General features: G+C 41.3%; 2 protein-coding genes across 4 annotated transcripts; both read right to left on the reverse strand.

Annotated features, from left to right (window-relative positions):
- Positions 1–3,901: 3,901 nt before the first annotated feature.
- Positions 3,902–8,053, reverse strand: nsmce1 (NSE1 homolog, SMC5-SMC6 complex component). Of its 2 annotated transcripts, XM_052083575.1 has the most exons (8): positions 7,846–8,053; positions 7,476–7,604; positions 7,142–7,263; positions 6,047–6,124; positions 5,787–5,930; positions 5,446–5,562; positions 5,213–5,339; positions 3,902–4,820 (listed from the first exon to the last, which is right to left on the reverse strand). In XM_052083575.1, the coding sequence occupies exons 2-8, from the start codon at positions 7,579–7,581 to the stop codon at positions 4,786–4,788; spliced, it is 729 nt and encodes a 242-aa protein (XP_051939535.1). In that variant the 5' UTR covers positions 7,582–7,604; positions 7,846–8,053; the 3' UTR covers positions 3,902–4,785. The 2 variants fall into 2 exon arrangements, with proteins under 2 accessions (XP_051939535.1, XP_051939534.1); XM_052083574.1 differs by lacking the exon at positions 7,846–8,053 and having other exon boundaries at positions 7,476–7,839.
- Positions 8,054–9,695: 1,642 nt separating this feature from the next.
- Positions 9,696–18,407, reverse strand: vps37a (VPS37A subunit of ESCRT-I). Of its 2 annotated transcripts, none has more exons than XM_052083555.1 (12): positions 17,938–18,407; positions 16,775–16,849; positions 16,189–16,306; positions 15,052–15,155; positions 14,218–14,440; positions 13,822–13,892; positions 13,589–13,716; positions 13,433–13,491; positions 13,280–13,348; positions 11,915–12,058; positions 10,965–11,053; positions 9,696–10,077 (listed from the first exon to the last, which is right to left on the reverse strand). In XM_052083555.1, exons 1-11 carry the CDS (start codon positions 18,045–18,047, stop codon positions 10,973–10,975), a joined length of 1,182 nt encoding a protein of 393 aa, XP_051939515.1. In that variant the 5' UTR covers positions 18,048–18,407; the 3' UTR covers positions 9,696–10,077; positions 10,965–10,972. The 2 variants fall into 2 exon arrangements, with proteins under 2 accessions (XP_051939515.1, XP_051939514.1); XM_052083554.1 differs by having other exon boundaries at positions 14,218–14,443; positions 17,938–18,406.
- Between the last annotated feature and the right edge of the window lie 1,363 nt (positions 18,408–19,770).

Genomic DNA, 19,770 nt, shown 5'->3' on the forward strand with positions numbered 1-19,770 from the left:
CCGAGGCAAAAACCCGAGCGTGGGAAGAGTTCGGTGAGGCCATGGAAGCCGACTTCCGGACGGCTTCGAGGAAATTCTGGTCCACCATCCGACGTCTCAGGAGGGGGAAGCAGTGCACCACTAACACTGTGTACAGTGGGGATGGGGCGCTGCTGACTTCGACTCGGGACGTTGTGAACCGGTGGGCAGAGTACTTCGAAGACCTCCTCAACTCCACCAACACGCCTTCCTTGGAGGAAGCAGAGCCCGGGGACTCTGAGGTGGGCTCTCCTATCTCTGTGGTTGAAGTCACCGATGTGGTTAAAAAGCTCCTCGGTGGCAGGGCCCCAGGGGTGGATGAGATCCGCCCGGAGTTCCTCAAGGCTCTGGATGTTGTGGGGCTGTCCTGGTTGACACGCCTCTGCAACATCGCGTGGACAACAGGGAGAGTGCCTCTGGATTGGCAGACCGGGGTGGTAGTCCCTCTTTTTAAAAAGGGGGACCGGAGGGTGTGTTCCAACTACAGAGGGATCACACTCCTCAGCCTCCCTGGTAAGGTCTATTCAGGGGTGCTGGAGAGGAGGGTCCGTCAGGAAGTCGAGCCTCAGATTGAGGAGGAGCAGTGTGGTTTTCGTCCCGGCCGTGGAACAGTGGACCAGCTCTACACCCTTAGCAGGGTCCTTGAGGGTATGTGGGAATTCGCCCAACCAGTCTACATGTGTTTTGTGGACTTGGAGAAGGCGTTTGACCGTGTCCCTCGGGGAGTTCTGTGGGGGGTGCTTCGTGGGTATGGGGTACCGAACCCCCTGATACGGGCTGTTCGGTCACTATACCACCGATGTCAGAGTTTGGTTCGCATTGCCGGCAGTAAGTCGGAATCGTTTCCAGTGGAGGTAGGACTCCGCCAAGGCTGCCCTTTGTCGCCGATTCTGTTCATAACCTTTATGGACAGAATTTCTAGGCGCAGCCGAAGCGTTGAGGGGGTCCGTTTTGGGGGCCTCAGTATTTCATCCCTGCTTTTTGCAGATGATGTGGTGCTGTTGGCTCCTTCAAACGGGGCTCTCCAACTCTCACTGGAGCGTTTCGCAGCCGAGTGTGAAGCGGTTGGGATGAAAATCAGCACCTCCAAATCTGAAACCATGGTCCTCAGTCGGAAAAGGGTGGAGTGCCCCCTCCGGGTCGGGGAGGAGATCTTACCCCAAGTGGAGGAGTTCAAGTATCTTGGGGTCTTGTTCACGAGTGGGGGTAGGAGGGAGCGGGAGATCGACAGGCGGATCGGTGCAGCGTCTGCTGTGATGCGGACGTTGTATCGGTCTGTCGTGGTAAAGAAGGAGCTGAGCCAAAGGGCGAAGCTCTCAATTTACCGGTCGATCTACGTCCCAACCCTCATCTATGGCCACGAGCTATGGGTCGTGACCGAAAGAACGAGATCCCGGATACAAGCGGCCGAAATGAGTTTTCTCCGCAGGGTGTCCGGGCTCTCCCTTAGAGATAAGGTGAGGAGCTCGGTCATCCGGGAGGGGCTCAGAGTCGAGCCGCTTCTCCTCCACATCGAGAGGAGCCAGATGAGGTGGCTTGGGCATCTGATTCGGATGCCTCCTGAGCGCCTCCCTGGTGAGGTGTTCCGGGCATGTCCCACCGGGAGGAGACCCCGAGGAAGACCCAGGACACGCTGGAGAGACTACGTCACCCAGCTGGCTTGGGAACGCCTCGGAATCCCCCGGGGAGAGCTGGAAGAAGTAGCTAGGGAGAGGGAAGTCTGGGCTTCCCTGCTAAAGCTGTTGCCCCCGCGACCCGGCCCCGGATAAGCGGTAGATGATGGATGGATGGATGGAAAAAATTACTTAAGAATGAATTGACATACTGTATACTGGTAGTCCAGGCCACTAGAGTAAAGGGAATACAGTAAATTGCTATTCTTGGAGTTCAGCATTTATTTGTCTTTTCAAGCTGTTCTTGACATGTGCTTGGATATAAGAAAAAAAATGGTGGGGCACCAACCACTCATAGCAGGAAAACTACAGTACTCCAAATAACCCTACCCGTAATTTGCTGTACATTCGAAACAAAGAGACACGGGGAGCTGAGACCTATACCAGCGGACGAAAGGCAGACCACACATTGAATTGGTCGCCAGGGAATCACAGGGCACATACAGAGACGGCCAGCCATTCAGACTATCACTGAGCAGTTATTGAATCGATGCTGCCTGCACCAAAATCTGATGAGGGTGCCACTGCCCCAATCAATGACACATACTCAATTGCAACAGTTTTCAATTAAGAAAAGCATTAATGTTGGCTTCTTTTCTTAGTTCCAGAAATACAATGTTAAGTCCGCAGACATTTTCTATGACTACAATATGTACATGCGGCCAAATATCTGGTCAAAACTTGCGCCGTGGTTTCCGGTTCCGTCATTTTAATGTCTGGCTGCTCATTTATTTGTAAATGCAACACTCAAATTGGCTCAGAAATGTGTAAATCTGACTCAAATATCTCACTAGACATGAACCTCAGTATACGAGAGCAATTTATTTTGGCAGTGATGAAAATTCTGTTACTCATATTTGTCAGATGTCATCGTTCATCATTAACCGATGTGACCTGAAGTCATAATCTAGAAAACATTTGAGAACCAAATGAAAAAGCACAATGAGCATTACGACGAATTCTTACAGTGCTGTGTGTGAAATAATACATAGTTACTGTATAAATATATACAGTATATATTTTTCAGCCATAAATATTAAACAAAATTAAAACCAGTAAATATGGTGGTAATTGAATGCACCTTCGGTTTATAGTGACTATGTCAGTTATTTATGGTTCATTATGTACATTTTTATCTGTGGAACCCATAGTACTGCAGATTGTACTTTGTGATGGTTTCATAGTGCTGACAGTGTCTATGAGAATCGCCTTTTTTTCTTAATTGTGGCTCAGCAGACTCTTTGATCTTTTCCACCGAGGTTCAGGAAATCACGAGTAATGTCAAGTTAGCTGTGGTAATTTAAAAGAAAACTCCTTTAAAGTTGGACAGGGGGTCAAAGGCTAGTAATCCAGGAGCACTCATCCTCATACTTGCCTTTGACCTAGGAACAGATATCATGTGACCTCTGTGACCTGCGGAATCTTCAAACATTTTTATATCAGTGACATGCTGCCAGAGACGGTGCACTGAAAGTTTTGTTGGATGCACGGTGATCTGGATCGGCTCATTGGAAGACTGCAAGGGGGAGCTTAAGCATGTGAAGATGTACGTCAGCAGAAGAGAGAAAGGAGCTTCCAGAACGCGTGGCACGCGTTTGTTTAAGAGAGGGAATGGAGCATCAGCTCAACATTTTCAGGGAGACAATGGGCCCCATGCTGTTTCCCTATTTGGCCATAGGAATTCATTCGGCCTTTAGGAAAGCACTCGGCCAAAAAACTCAAGGCCCGCTCCATGCCGCCTCCCCCTCTCCCAAACCATCACCTGAGGCTACATTTATTATTTTGACCTTTTTCTTGGCAGGAGTGCGACATCAAAGTATTATCGTCGATTTGTTGCTTTTTTAGGTGTCATTGTCACAAATGAGCAACCGACAGTACGGGGTGAGGGATGGGGGGGCTGACAAGGGAGCACTGGAATGACAATTAGCCTGCAGAACAGACACTGTAAAATGAAATGCATTCAAGTGTATAATTTTTGTGAGTTGTCCAGAATTTTTTTGCATATGCACAGTAATTCTGCAACATCATGTTGTCGGTATAGTTGAGAACCTTAAACATTTTATTTTACTTTTCACATTTGATGGAACCAGTTGTCACGACTGAAATAGAGAAGGCTATATGTGATGAAGCAAAGCGGCCGATTCGTAATTGTTGATATAAACCTTTTCAGTGTTGTCGACAAAACCATGCTGTGATCAAAGTAGAAAGGATTCTTGTGGTCAAGGTTTTATTAAACATTCCGCAGAACACTTGGACTAGTGTGACACTCATCAATTTAGAAATTCTTTCCTTTCATCTATGAGCGATTTTTTACAATTGTATTCAATGTACATTTCGGTTGAGAGTCATCACTTTCAAATGCATAAGGTAGCAATGTCTGAATTAATTTTTTTGCACATTTGCTTTCTGTGTTAGAATTCACCTTGAAAACAGCAGTGCATGACTAGCTTTCAACTCGCACGTGTTTCAACGTCCACTACATTACCGAGAGCGCCACCAAGCGGCTCAACGATCACACTGCAGAACTTAAAATAACCTAATTTAAGCCTTTAATTAAGCGGCTAAACGGCAAAAATGCACCAAGCAATATTTACATGCCTTTATCTCGAACCATTTTCAAGCCACAACATTCTGAAATATTATCAAAACTGAATATTTTATTTTGAAAAAAAAATACAGCCTTAAAACCGTTTTGAAAATGTTATCTATATGTACATACATACATATACGGTATATATGGTGTGTGTGTGGGGTGGGGGGGGGGGGGAGATTGTCCTCACACACAATATTGGGAGCGTTGCATTTCCAGTGGTTGTGTTACCAAACAAGATACAAGTTGGTGTGAGCATATACGGTATTTTGAAACGTTTTAGTTTCATCAGGAACATTTTAAAGTTTATGCAATCATTGTTTTGAGTTTAGTGTCAGAGACAAGCAAGTTGTTTTTAATCTTTTTTGTTTTACAAACAATATGAACCCAAAATGGAAAGACCATCCATCCATCCATCCATCCATTTTTCAACCCGTTTATCCTCACAAGGGTAATAATATAAAAATATACTTTACTTTTTAACAAATACATGATCTTGAACTTTCAATTGCTGGATTCAGACAGACGCTCCTCGATTGCTGGAATTCAGAAAACAGTGCGGTTAAAAAAAAAGAAAATATAGCAGTATGTCTACTTATGATTGGCCAGACTTACAAGCTTTGTGAGAATGCAAGCCATCGCTTGGCTGATTTTTTTTTTCCGTCTTGAAGTACGAGTAAAGTACCGGTACTGTAGAGTGCCATTTAAAAAATAACATTGTTTGGTTGTGGGGCTATAATAGATTGATGGCATTTCAATTAATTTCAAAGGGAAAAGATGAATAGCGATGCGAGTGCTTTGAGTTTCAAGCGTCGTCACAGAACAAATTAAACTCTTAGGTCAAGGCACGGCTGTATTTTGTGTGTGGTCGATGTGTGTGTGTGTGTGTGGGGGGGGGGGGGGGGGGGGATGAAAAACTGGGACAACATACCAGGGATCTCATGAGGCCAAATGTCATTGCAAGCAGGGCACCGAGGCTCCGTCGCTCCTTGGAAGAATCTTGCCACGCACGGGTTGTGCATTTTTATGCCACAAGTCGGATTCTCACAGATTTGGCTCTGAAAAATGAAATTAAAGGAATTGGTTACTTGGTGATTCGACACAATAGTATCAAGATTAGTTGAAAAGAATTTTTGTAGGTGATGTTATTTGTTTGGAGTGTACCTGGAAGACAATGTTGTGACAGATGCGGCACACTTTGACCTGGTCTTGATACATAGTGCGAATGTATTGCTCCATCTCGATGATGCATCTGGTGGACAAGCAGTATTCACCTTCTTTCTGCACAGAAAAAAAAGAATCCCCCCCAAAAAAGGGTATTTCTATTCTTTAACATGATTAACACAAATTTATTGCAAAGATGAATCAAAAGGCAAAACATGAACTGCAACAAAATGGCTGCCTTTAGAAAGGAAACTGCTCACACAATACCATATTCTGCTATTAAAAAAAAAAAAAACATTGTAAAGAGCAAGAGCTCACGTTCGAATAGGTGGATTTCTTACCTCAATGAGCCAATTGTCTCGCACAAGTCGATTTAGCAGCTGTTCCGTGTCTTTCTTCTTTGTTTTTTTGGTCAGCGTGTTGGCGCAATTGAGTATTTCAGTGGAGAAGGCCCTGCCAGTGTCCGAGTCCATGACCAGGTCCATCTTAATATGAATAGTGCACACTTGTCAACAAACGCTCATAAGTGGATTTTGTTAATCTTTCTGAAATGTATTACAGGAAAATACCCAACAACATTAGTGTACATGACTGAACGCACTATTTTCCGGAAAATCTCCAGTTCATGATCGGCGTAGTCCGATGTCATTCTGGTGACATCCGTTTCAATCATGTTAACCTGGACAGCAATCAAATCATGGTAAATATTAACAATCCTGCAAGATTATGTTGTATAAAACAACAACAACAATATTTCCGCTCAACCATCCATGAATTACGGCTTGATTGAGCCTGGGAGCCCCCTGCACTTTTTGTTAGAATCTAAAAACAAATGTTTCTTGTCCAAGATAAAAAGAAAAAAAAGCCTTTAACACTTACAAATCTTAAAATCTGTTTAATAAACATGCTTTAATTCAAACTCTTGACATAAAAACTGTATTTGTCTTTTTACGGCAAACGAATACAGTAATCCCTCATTTATCGCGGTGAATGGGGACCAAAACCACCTGCGATAAACAAAAATCTGCAAAGTAGCGGCCCATAAACGTATACTGGTAAAAAAAAATATATATATATACAGTATATATATATTTTTTTTTAAGTCCGCAAAAAGTCTGTCCGCGAGAAGCTGCAAAACAACTGCGAGCAACATAGAGCAACATATACAGTACTGTACTCCATGTATATATTAAAAAAATAATAATTTTTTTTAATGAATATGTTTGAAAAAATCCGCGATGCACTGAAACCGCGATAAACGAACCGCGAAATAGCGAGGGATTACTGTATCAGCTCCAAATATCTGTTGTCAGCCTCCTTGACTGCTAATAATCGTATCGGTAAAGGAAAAAAAAAAACTTTTGTTACAAAGAACATGTTAAATTACTACTGGTAATTGTGTCTGCAGCATTGTTGGACCTTTGAATGAGTCAAGTATAACCAAAGCTTCCTTTATGTAAACTCAAATAGACTTCTTACAGCTGCACAGAAACCTTGTATTGCAAAAATTGTAAACATCAACAGGATGACACTGACAGATAGAGCCTGGAACTCATCTAGAGCATTTCTTATGGATGAAGTTACAGTAGTTTCTGATCTGAAAAGCTCTGCTCTATTAAGAGATACGTTACTCTTACACGTGGTTGGAAAAAATGATAGACAACATTAGGTTGATGCTGCGATAAACATCACTTACCAAAGCATAGTGCTGTACACCACTATTTTCACACATTCCTTTTCTAATCTGCATGAACATGGGCTCCAGATTAGAGTTGATGGTATTGATATAGTCATCAAGCTGGTCTGGGGAGTAAAAAGCTGTAAATGAAGCAAAAACAACATTAAGCTTCACGTGTCATCAACCTTTCGAAATTAAATGTATCCCCATGGTTTGATTTTTCACGGAGGGACACTGATTTTGCTGGATCGTGCAAGCCTCTTTAATAGATCGGTAGAGCGTTTAGAGTAAGAGTAACGTATGGAAAGGTCACCACTGCCATCCTGTGTAAGCAGTTCGCGCAGTAACTCACTGTTGTGTACATTGCAACAATGGCGATGGAGTTGCTTGGCACTTGGTTCATCAACAATGCCGCTGCGCATCAGCACCTGCAAGAATCTTCTGTGACTGTCGTCCATCTGGTGGCGCCGCTCTTGAAATTCTAGGGAAAACACTGTCACATAATTTCTAATCTTTTTGCAGTTACATGTCAATGATGTTAAATCAAACTAGTTTACAATTCCATTGAGAATGAGAAGCTTTTTAGGTGAAAACGCCAGCTCCATCAAGTAATGTTATTCATGGCACTAGTCGAGTTTTTAAAATGACATTAAAATTAAATTGTGTTGCTACAGTTGGCGTTCTCAAAATATTACGTCATTTTTAAGAAGAAAAAACATTACCAGTTTCAAATCAGCTCCTCGAATTCCGCGCTCTTTCCTTCTCAACTTTGACTCCACGTCTGCAGTTACAACAAATTAATGACGCCGCCTGCTGTTCCGGAGTAGAATTGTGCAATTCGTCAATGAGGCGCACACCATTCATTTGCAATAATTTTTGTAGCCTGTATTCAAACCACAAGGTCTACTATGGGAGCCTATTGCTGCCACACCAGGAAAAAAAAGTAATATCACGTTCACATATATTTTTTTTTTACCAACTGTATCAACAACACTCAAGAACGCCAGAGGTCATCTTCTTCTCCGGTCCCAAACTGATCTGGGATGATCTGAAGGAAAGTGGAAAAATGGGCTATCGTCTGATGAATCCACATTTCAAATTGTTTTGGGAAATCATGAGCACCATGTTCTCCTGACCGAAGAGGAAAAGGACCATCTGATTTATCAGTACAACGTCCGAAAGCCGTTAGTTGAGAGAATATGTCGCAGGCACCAGATTAAAAATGAGCAAATATTTGCAAAAAATAAATAACTTCTTTTACATAATTACCCAACTTCATTGGAATTGGGGGTTGTGGGCTATATTTGGTTTGTAACTTTGCTGCTCTCTGATCAATAGTCCTCCTCTTCTATAATGCCGATGCTCACAGTGATTGTACTCCACCCAAGGTGTGTAAATGTATTGCTGTAATTAATTAAATCAAAATGATGGTAATTGTAAATGCTTTAATAGCCTAACAAATTAAATAAGAACATATAATACAAGGTGTTCAAGTCTTTGATTGCAATATAGTCTATTATAAACATTTCAATACAGTTTTCAATGTCACTGACTTTTAACTGCAGCATTTGAACAAATCATCCAATTTCAACAAACCCTCAACATTATCCCACAGATTCTCGGTTCAATAGCCTCTAACTGTCCAGGGGTGAATTATGCCCACCACTGAGAAGTGAAAGTCAGTGATGTCCATTCACCAGTGTAAAAACCCAAAGGCAAAATTCTGATTTAACCTGCTCACATGGATTAAAGTACTCTGATGTGACATAAATCAGAGTAAACAAAATGTCTAAATGGCGGAATAATGTACACAACTAAAATCGATTCAACATGAGCAAAAAATGGCTGAATCGTTTTGTATGACACTTGTATTGACACCAGTGAAGCACACACATTTCACCTAAACACGACACACACAGATCGTGGGGGGCACATTAAAGTTACCAATAAACCCAATCTGCATTTGGGTTGTGAGGGCACATTAGAACATGTCATCCTCTCTGCATCATTGAATACAGCCCTTACTAACGGCATTCAGCGGGATGACCTACAGCAACAACTGCTTCAAAAGAGGCTTGCATTAACTTGAAGAAATAAATTAGCCACATACAGTAAATAAATCATTAGTGTAATCAGGGAGATGCCTTAGTGTTTTAACACATTGTTCATGTTGAGGGAGCACTTTTGGTTTGCCTTTCTGTCCATCCATTTTCAATAATGCTTGTCTTGATTAGTGCGCATCTTCATCTGTGTTGCAGGGCAGCCGTCCCAACCGAATGACTGAGAGGCTTGGTAAAGGCTTGACTGGTTGCCAAGAGACCGTTGGGCAATGTTTGTCTTTCTAAAGATACAATTTCAATTCCAGAAACGATCACTACATGATCTTGATCTTGTTTGTCTGTGTTAAGTTCCCAACTTAATCAATTCAATCAAAGGAAAGAAAACCGTCAGGTTATGGGACAATCAAATTGGCATTGCTCCCCGCCCCAGGAAAGAGTGCAAAAAGTGATCGTTGAGCTCTGTTTCTCCACTCCCCCCCCCCCCCCCAACCACCAGAATGATCATAGCATTATTTTTGCTTCATTGAAAACAAGTAAAAGCGAATATCCCCGGTAATACTGTCAAATGATATTTTGCACTTTCTTCCAAAAGCATTCAACCACTCACCACTAATCAAGCACCCTACAGTATGTGCAATCACAAGAACTCAAAACACGATTCAACTTCAATAATTTGTCAAGAGACCTCAAAGCATGTACCACTCCTGCTTCTGTGATGATCTCCAAGTCTGTGTGCTCCTCTCATGTTGTCAGACTTTAGTTTTAGAGCTGAGATGTCAGAAAAAAAGGCCTTCTGGGCTTGCTGGATTTAAATGTGCCCAATGTAGACTTAGGGTGCTCATCTTGTGTCTTCATAGTTTTGGTTGGCAGCAATTGACTGAGAGAACGCTAAACCTGAGAAGAAATCATGGAGTGAAAATAAGTGTGCCAGCTGTCACTGGTATAAACGTCAGTTAAAATACAGTACAGCACATGTATTTGTCAATTTGTAACAAGAATCGCACGGCTGTGGATGGCTATCATGATTCCCATCAGACATCCTATGATAAGTAATACCCGTCCGTATATCTTGCACTTAAAAAGGAAGTATTTTAATAGAGCAGTCACGTTCCATGTTATTACGGTACTGTAAAACACACATACACGCACAAATATTATGCACCCTCCCAAACAGAAACGACCTTCCAAAGCTGAATTTCTTTTGCCCTCATGTACTTTGTGTTTCTCCCAATTAGGAGGCATCCATGCTCCAAAATTGGAATTATTATCCGCATGGTAATTTGATAAATTGATATTTCTCATGCCAGACGCATTTTTGTGTGTGTGTCAAGAGAAGTTCTCTTACCTTGCTCATAGTTTCGGCTGTCAGCCCTCAAAAGCCCACAGAAGTCTGTGCTAACATGCTTGAATCAAAGCGCACCTTTTCACAACCCGTAGGTCCTGGTAAAAGTCTATTATTTTTGTTGGGGGTTTTTTCCCCTCTAAACCAATTTTACATTTTTTTCTTTGTTTTTTTATCTTTTTTTTTAAGCTGTTCTACATCCAGATTATAAAGTGCAATATTAGTCCACTTGACACCGCTGACATAAACATATTCAACTTTAGTGACGGCAAAGGAAGGATATTAATAAAGAGATCCGTTGGCCGAAACACAATACGAGTCACATTTTGACCACAAAAATGTCTGTGGAAAACAGTGAATCGCTATAATTTACTCAAAACATAAAACAAGCCCTTGTGTTTTCCTGCATAAGGTTCTAATGAGATCACTGTTGGCGTACCTTGTGTTCTAGTGGGTGGTAGAAAACTGTTCATGTGTGTGGATGGACTGTTGCAACTTCTCTTCTTTCGCCCTTCTGCTGTGGCAAAGCTGTGCAGTAACAAAACGGCAATCAATATATTTCTTATATTCTCCTGTTCACCCACGAGTCTTGGGGGTCCGCACTTTTCATTTGCACGCATTCTCTTGTCCAGACTGCTGACACATGCACTATGCTTAATCAGGGAATACATGCAAAAACACAGAGCAGGTGCAATTCTTTTGAATTCCGAGGTTGGCTGCAAATTATAAGGCATCAAGTTTGACTGAAACTCCTGAATGACACTGAAATCCATTTCGTACATTTTAGCAGATGCTAAATGTGAAAATGCCTTAGTGCACCCCACTGCGGCTAATACAATGACACTTTGAAGGAAACCATGTGGGTTTTATTCCCTGGGAAATATATCCAATAAAATCAATTTCCACCTGAATGCATGTTTGGTGGTCCATCCAAAAAAATTGTCTAGTCATTCTACAGATCAATGGAGCACAAACTTCCTTGTGCCACGGACCAGACGAGTCACATTATCACACATACATAATTTGATGACCGGCGCAAAGTTCTAACAACAAAAGATAAGACACACAAATTCATTGGAATTGGGTTTGCATATGTACCTTGAATGATAACTGGCACTTCACAGGAAGACTTAACGTGCTATACCATTTTAAGCACTTAAGAGAAAAAGTGGAAATATCGACGGCAGAATGTGAGCTAGGCCCTTATTTGATGGGGAACCCCCACAGTGTAGGGTTGCTTCAGAGTGCATCTCTGGCATGAAGGTGTGCAAATGACAGACTTAGATGGCTGGGAGAATTCAGGAAGCCACAACAGTGCTTAGTTTTCTCCTTTTACGCACATGGGAGAATATGGCCCCCAGTGACTTTTATTACCAGTCACTAGCTCACCGTTCTCTTTTCCATGAAGCCGGTCAGGAATTCGTCGATGTCGGTGCGTCCCTCTAAAAAGTTTTCAGCGGTCGCTTCAGAGTCCTCCTCAGCTTGATGAGCTGCAACCTTTAACCGAGCCTGAAGAGAACTCAGACTACAGCTCTGTATGGAGGAAAGAAATTAAATTAGCTTCCTTCATTTGTACAAATACTGGAAGCGATTTTTCTCTCAAATTCATGCTCTTTAATTGATACGAAACATTTATATTCAGAGTCTTCGATGGTTCCGTAAACTGTCACGTGATTGTCCTGCTTTTTAAATGTGTTACAATGTGTTTGTCCTGCTTTTTAAATGTGTTACAAAGTGGCATATATTAAATAACTCACATTTTGTTAAAAATGAGCAAAGGTACAGAGAAGTGGGGGGAGCTCTGACTATGATTGCCTTAGGCATCCAAATGACTAGCCAAAGTGTGCTCATTCACGGCTTATGTATTGATGAAGGGAAATGAACAAAATATTGGCCACCGACAATTAATACGTACAGTAGGTTTGAAGTAATACACTTCACTTGGACAGGGATATTCTCATTCAATCATCGGCGTTCTTTTCCCCCCATTCTGTTATTTGATGATTGGTGAGATGGCAAGTGGACAGCAAGAATATTGGACAACACCACATCTCCAATTGACGTGTTGTCAAACATATATCTGCCAATTATTAAACCGGTTCAGTTAATGGATGGAGGGATATTTTTGTTTGTTTTGACATGTCTTTTTTTTTAAACTATATCGAACAACGCGGACGTAACAGGTTAGTGTTTCACTATACTGCACTTGTCATCATGGTAACAAACAAGCCACAACAGTAACCACCTGCAGGGATGTAATGTTAGGATTAACATTAACACTACTGTAAAGATGTTACGTTAGTGGGTGGCTTCTGTAGAGAGCATCGTCCGTGTGACAATTATTTTGTGGGGTGCATGTCAGTCTGTGTGGTTTTGACACACGCTTCACGCTCTGTCAGCCACATGCCAAATAAACTTAAATTTGCTTTCCTCATATGAAATGAATATAAAAATGCAAAATACTAATACAGCTCAGATTATATTTTTTTGATTCGCTTTGTACATTTGTTGAGCGCTGAGAGGGTGAGAGCAGTGTGCAATTATGTAAGCCTAGGAAATGTCCAGCAGTCAGTTGTAGGTATTATATTCTAAAAATCTTTACAATAAAAACTTGTATATTGTTTTTTGTAGCGAAAATAGTACACTGGATATACATTTAATGTCTAAGGTTTACGTTTAATTTCTTTCACATGAAACTGGCTTTGCTTGATTCCCCACGTTGCAATGTCGCGAAAGTCACACAATGAGGTTTACCTCACTCAGATCATGTTGTCTCTGCATCTTTGCCTCAAAGGCAAACTTCAGTTGAGTCAACTGTTCAAACTGAACACACGAGAGGGAATGTGATAGAAAACAGAAACAATTGGAGCATTTTGAGTTCACCTATTTGGAATAATAATATCAAACCTTGTAGATAATTTCTTGTCTTTTCTCTTCCAGCTGTGGCTCCATCTGCAGATTTCTTTCTGGAAAAAAAATGAGATACACACGTTTTACCAGGTGGGAGCTTCTCTAACCAGCCTGGTTGAGCAGATAAAGTTCAGAGTTGGAAGAGGAACATACTTGCCATATCCACAATGTTAGTGACCAGTTCCTCTTTATCACTTGTGACTTGTTGGAGCTGTGGCAGCGTCATGAAGAATCTCAGTAAAACATCCTCATTTTCTGACATGTCGGATAGTTGAGTTGGACTGGGGAAAGGCGCAGCAAAGACAACAAAAGAAGAAGAATATATTCTTCAATTTCGCTCAATCAAATGTACTTGAATAATGTCTTAACACTTGAGGATAAATTACTTCAAGTCAGAGAGTTCAGGAAAAGACTCTGGAATCTCAGGCATCTTATACATATGTCCATTCAGGCCAGCCTGAAAAGACAAATGATGAGAATGGATGAGAATGCAAATACGTAAGTGAAAGCCAGCCTCTAAAAAAAGTCATTCAAAAATTGTATCAATGATCCAGCTCTACTGCTACATTGTGCACAGCAATTTCCCGACTGTAACCTGCAACATTTCTGAACCCTGCAACACAGACAAAGGTGTGGCTAATTTGGGGATTTTTAGGGGCTAAATTAATTACAATTTTATTTACAACCTTGTCTCGGTGAAACCGAAGCAAACCCTAAATCCCAAGAAGTGCTTTGAAACGGGAGAACAAATTAGCATCTTGAGGCATTCTTCATCAATGTACCTGTACGTCTCCAACGGGTACGGGCAATGGCAGGTCAGTAATGAGACCATAAGGTGTTGGACCTCGAGGGGATCCATGGACAGCATCAACTGCAGGATGAAGCACCGGTCCAACTCCAGAGGGAGCCGGCGCTAGAGGTGGTGTCTGACTTTGCCCAACATGTCGAGAACCAAAGTGGTAACCCTGAGTCGGGTAAGGAGGAATACTGGATGGCTTGTACATACTGCTGTTGATTAGATCAAATACCAAAATGTTACTCACATTATTTTCACCCTACAAAAATATTGTTGTTTACTTAAGTTGTTCCTACAAACTATCATTTTCATTTGTATCTCAATTAATGCAACCGTTTACTTGTACACATGCTTTATACATACTGTATATACGCAAGCCTGACTTGAAACAATTTGTTCTACAAAGTCTTTTTGAATTTAATGTTGGCAAATGAGAAATTGAAAGCATACATTCTTTTAAGTTAATAGGCTTTTGGAATTACTAGGCCATATGTGTTTCTGAGAAATAGTTATTATAACTATAGCATGATGAAGCGAACCTAGTTACTAATCATCCTTAAATCCCCTATCCCACTGAGGGGCGAACAAATGTGACTGTTGGCGACAGTAGCAAAATGTGTGTTTGTGTTATTGTGTGTTCGTGTTGGAGTTTGTCAGGGTCCGTTTGAGGTTTTAGTGATTTTGCTCAAAATTTCTAAAACTACAATACATTAGGGGGACCTCAAAGTCATATGCATTGTGTACATTTGCTTTTCATTCCGTATAAAAGCTGCAGTGATTTTTTTTAAATCCGTGGTGCATAGATATGGAACCAACTCACTATGGAAAGCCAGACGGCCCAGTGGACATCAGGGCGGGAGGGCTCTTCCAGAACTCATCCAGCAGACTTTGAATTACCTTACCCAGGTCTGAATGCATGCCAAACTACAACAAAAAGGATGGTAAGAACTGTATGATGAACTAATTGCATTATCTCTGTCCTGAGACGTCAGTTTCACGTTTCTGATATCCTTTCGTAACATCATCCCATCTGTTGCTGTAATGGTCATTTGGGTAGTAATAGTTTTCTTGCTAGTAGTGTTGCTACAGTGTAGCAAGAAAACTACAATGTGTCGCCTCGAAGTAACGTCATCTGACAGCGCCTGTTTTGCTATTCTTTTCTTTTGTCAACTCATGCTGCAATGCTAGTGAACGTACGTGTGTTCGTCTTTTGTAGCCCACGTATGAACAGTTGCAGGGCTGGTCCGTGCTCTGCGGAAATGACACCTTGGGGAATTATGGACTGACAATAGACGGACTGTCAAGACTGTTTAATTTTACAGACGGAAGCGCTGTTAAAATAACATGACGGGCTACTCTGCTTGGTTTGAAAAAATGACGGACTGACAATGATGGACAGGTGAGGGATGATGAATGAGAAATTGGCAAAACTTTGTAAATTGCCCACATCTGTGAGTTTCCGAATGGTCTGAGTGAACGAAGGAGTGCGCGCGCGCGTCATCTAGTTATGAACAATGTGCATGATTTCGCAGCTGCAGTCTAAGTGTTTTGGGGCCACATATAAAATCTTGTTTCGGGCCACCAAAATCATAGGGTCAGCCCCTGAACAAGTGGGTGCTGTAATGCAAGGCTTAATAAGTTGCAACTTGAATTGATGGCAATCATTTTGGGGGATTTCTCTTTCACTCCATGTAAAACTAAGCGATTGTTGTGCCATTTTGGCAATATCTCTGCAATGATGCTTTGTGACCTTTAAAATTAACAAGATTTTTTAAAGTAGCATTTTTCACCCAATAGCGATGATAATTATGTGATCCACCCGAATTTCCGAACATGTGCTCAGATCGGGACAACTATAAATACTTCTAATAGTATTGCAGTCTTGATAGGGATCAAATTCAGAGCTAAATCCCTTAACGATAGTTTTACCATTTGAAAATGTCCCAGCAATACTTACATTAGTGATGAGGGGACTTGTGATCAAAGTGCCATTATTGCTGTCGACAAGATGGTGACCAACAGGAGGGTAGATGCTAACCACTGGCTTCTCCTGAGGGAATTGAGGTGGCAGAAGACTGGAGGCAAATAGTGTGACAGTCTCAGTTTGACCCTAGATTAAACTTTATAGACCTCTCTCTAAATTAGACATCAATACTATAATAAGCTATTGCAATAGTTTATATGTTAACAGTGTTTGAGGTAACGTCTGTCACAAGCATTCGAGCTTGACTACATTGGTGACTGATACTAATGTGGCCAAACCAAACAATTACCCTGTGAAAGAACAAGACTTGTCTCTCAAGTTGTTCCATTTGTTCACAGACTATTTTTCCTGTATTTCATGTACAAAAAAAATCAATGCAAGAGTATTGAATTTCAAAACTGTTTGAAGGGTTAAATATCAGCAATCGACCCTCTTACCTCTATGACCCTCTATACAACTAGGCCAGTATTAGACATAGAAAAACTCCCTTTTCTAATCCGTGTGGCCTATTTAGTTTATATGCCTGTGAAACCAACTAAGTCTGCAAATGTGAACTCACATGTTAACAGTGATGGTGGAGTTGTTGACTGTAAACGGAATCCTGTATTCCACATCTTTCTGGATTTCTGCAATGCTGTTGAGAGACAAAAATCCAGTCAAGTCGAGAGCTGCCAAGATGGAGGTATTTGCAGGAGAATTTTGACAAGATTTCCTGAAAGTTACAGGCTGTCAACGGGGAATCATGTTGGAATGTCCACTTCGACATGAGTACAGCACACCGCACCAAGAATTTGGAAAATTTGATGAAATTCTAGAATTGCCTGTGTTTTTCTTAATTGAAACAAACAACAAAGCATGCTTTTAAGGGCCATTTGAATGGGAGGGGGGGACTTGAAACTCGAGGTACTTACATTGTAAATGTTCAAGTAAATATTCAGCATAATTCTAGTCCAATAGTACATGAGGCATGGTGGCTTCTGAAACTAACTGAAAATCAGAAGGATGGGTCTCAAACTCTGCTCCTTGAGGGTCAGCATCCGGCATCTTTTGGGGTTTTCCCTCCTCCAACACATCTGATTCAAATGCTCAGCTCATCAACAAGTTTTGCAAGAGCCTCATAACGATCCTGATCATTTGAATCAGCTTCAACCAAAATGGAAACCAAACCACTGAATTCACGCTGCTGTGAGCGCGCACTTTGACCAGAAATCAGTTTAGATCACATCTGCTCGGTAAAATACGCCGGATAATTAAAAACATGACTGGAAAAGAAAACACACACTCCAAAATACCCTTTTGTAAAACACAGTGATATCGCAAGACGTGACAGACTAGCGACAACTCGTGTTAACTCTAAAGATAGCCGTCGCCAATTCGCCAGTCACCGTTGACAACTGGATTAGCAAACCCAGAGCTACCAGGAAGTATTAGCACCAAGACAAACTGCCAAACGTTCGCGTAACAACAGATGATTTGGACCTGTCCTAACATCTCTTCGAACTGATCTTTAATCAGAAGTAAACAATGCTAGGTAGCTCCTCTCCTGTAATTAAATGTTTACTTGGTGACTATTGCAGTTTAGTCACGTGTAGTCACGTGTATTCTGTGAAGCTACAAAGTTAGCATGTCATTGTGATTAAAATAACTCAACACATACCACTTGTACAATGAAAGGATGAGAGTTTACAGCAAACAACTTGTCCGGGTTACAATTAACGTTACCTGGGATGAGCAGCTTTCAGAGACTCAATCTGTCGCTGTCTTTGTTGTTGCAGACTGTTGAGTGGAGTGTGAGGTACTGAACCCTTTGAGATGGGGAAAAGCCAATTCATCCTTTTTAAACCAAATAAGATTTAACTTGGTAATAGAAGACACACGTCTGATGTAAACTCAAGCGGAACGGCTGAACTGCGAGCGCTAAATGGGGCTTTGTGTAGCTAACCCCATTAGCTAGTAAATAATGTTGCCAACTCGTTTTTGTTAGTAGCAACGCTACAGAATCAGACAGGTCGCCGTGTTGTGCCTGATTAGCTGATTAAATGTATTCGATAGGGTGTTCCCCCTTAATCATGTTCCTCGTTGAGGAGTGAAATGAACGTCACCGGTACGTGAGCTAATTCAGACTAAAGGAAAACAACACAGACGCTTAAGCAACTTCTTTGCGTGGTTTGTCGCAGTCAATCAGTGAAGATGTAACTTCCCCTTTGTCCTTTCAAAATACAACGAACGCAAAGAAAACCATTCTGTTAATTAATTGTCATTATTTTTTTATTTTTTGAATATTTGATGTGTATTGGGTTTTCTATATCACGTATACAGTACTTGCACGCCGCATAAACACACATTACAGAGCAAGATAGAGTGTAGCTTTCTGGTTTATTTATTTAGGAAGAAGCCTGCTTCCTAACTAAATACGTGTAGTATAAATCCTGTGCGATGTGGACAAAAGTGAACATCCCGAAACTACTGGAAATGATCTAACACCAAAACCTGTACATATTTTTAGCTTTAAACTATATGCGGTGAACTGGAGATTTAAAAATGGAAATCCTAAGGTCCTAATATACTAAGGTTATGCTTTGACTTTTTGTAATAACAATCAGAAAAAAGATCATAGTCATACACGACATCAGCCAGGATGACCAAAATAAAGGGCTGGGGTTGGCATGCTTATAACCATTCAAATTAGGCTTCAGGTTAAAAGGTGCTGTGGACCCCCGAACCCTATGGTCGATCGATATGTGCTGTGCGCTTTTACAACGCTTTCAATGCAGCCACGGCATTGTAGTTTTAAAAACGGAAATCGAGACGAACTGACTCCGGGGCTTTGTTTTGATACGTTGCTAAATAGTCTCTGTAATTTCCTAAACTTTAAAGAAAGCCCCCCTTCATCTCTTTGACCGTTGGTTTGGTACGCAAAGGTTAAATAAGAGTGATTTAAAGGTTAAGAGCAGCTTATGACATATCCTTTTTTTCCGGAGCGTTGTGTCACGTGCTCAAAACAAAGCTGCTGATTGGGCAAAGAGAAGATCTGAGTTCTGCAATCGATTGCTCATCCTCAAGTACCTTATCACACGAACTGAATTTGCACATTAAAAATCGGGATTTTTCCTTGTAAATTGAATGTGAAAACTAAAACAAACTGAATATCTGTGGAAATTTTTAATTTGTATTTGCAAAACTGAATGTGAAAAAAATTAACAGAATTGAATTTTCAATGAGGGATTGAAATTAAAATTGCACATTTTTAAATTCAGTTCTTCAGGGTTATGTTTCAAATTAAACAATGCAAACTCCATGCATCCATTTTCTGGTCCTCACAAGGGTTGCAGGGCGTGTCTATGGACAGCAGGCGGGGGACACCCTGAACCGGTTGCCAGCCAATCGTAGGGCACACAGAGACACGGCTGCTTAACAAAATTGCGGGCCAGTCTCTGTGGAAACAGATATAAAACAAACCGCCGCTGACAACTAAATTACGGCGCATCATCACACGTCAGCCACAAAAAATACTGATCGTGATCTTGTCAACACAGTTGGTTGCAGTTTATATTT

Source organism: Hippocampus zosterae, chromosome 13 (genome assembly GCF_025434085.1).
Source record: "Hippocampus zosterae strain Florida chromosome 13, ASM2543408v3, whole genome shotgun sequence".
Classification (NCBI taxonomy): domain Eukaryota; kingdom Metazoa; phylum Chordata; class Actinopteri; order Syngnathiformes; family Syngnathidae; genus Hippocampus; species Hippocampus zosterae.

Excerpts from the sequence above, each read along its gene's own strand:
- vps37a (XM_052083554.1), bottom strand. The coding sequence starts at position 18,047 with ATGAATTGGCTTTTCCCCATCTCAAAGGGTTCAGTACCTCACACTCCA. Across the intron at positions 14,444-15,051 it reads GGGCCGTCTGGCTTTCCATA|CAGTATGTACAAGCCATCCA; the intron begins GTGAGTTGGTTC and ends TCTAATCAACAG. Across the intron at positions 12,059-13,279 it reads GACAACATGATCTGAGTGAG|AGCTGTAGTCTGAGTTCTCT; the intron begins GTAAACCTCATT and ends TCCTCCATACAG.
- nsmce1 (XM_052083575.1), bottom strand. The coding sequence starts at position 7,581 with ATGGACGACAGTCACAGAAGATTCTTGCAGGTGCTGATGCGCAGCGGC. Across the intron at positions 5,340-5,445 it reads GTCACAACATTGTCTTCCAG|AGCCAAATCTGTGAGAATCC; the intron begins GTACACTCCAAA and ends TTCATTTTTCAG. Across the intron at positions 4,821-5,212 it reads TTGGCCTCATGAGATCCCTG|CAATCGAGGAGCGTCTGTCT; the intron begins GTATGTTGTCCC and ends TCTGAATTCCAG.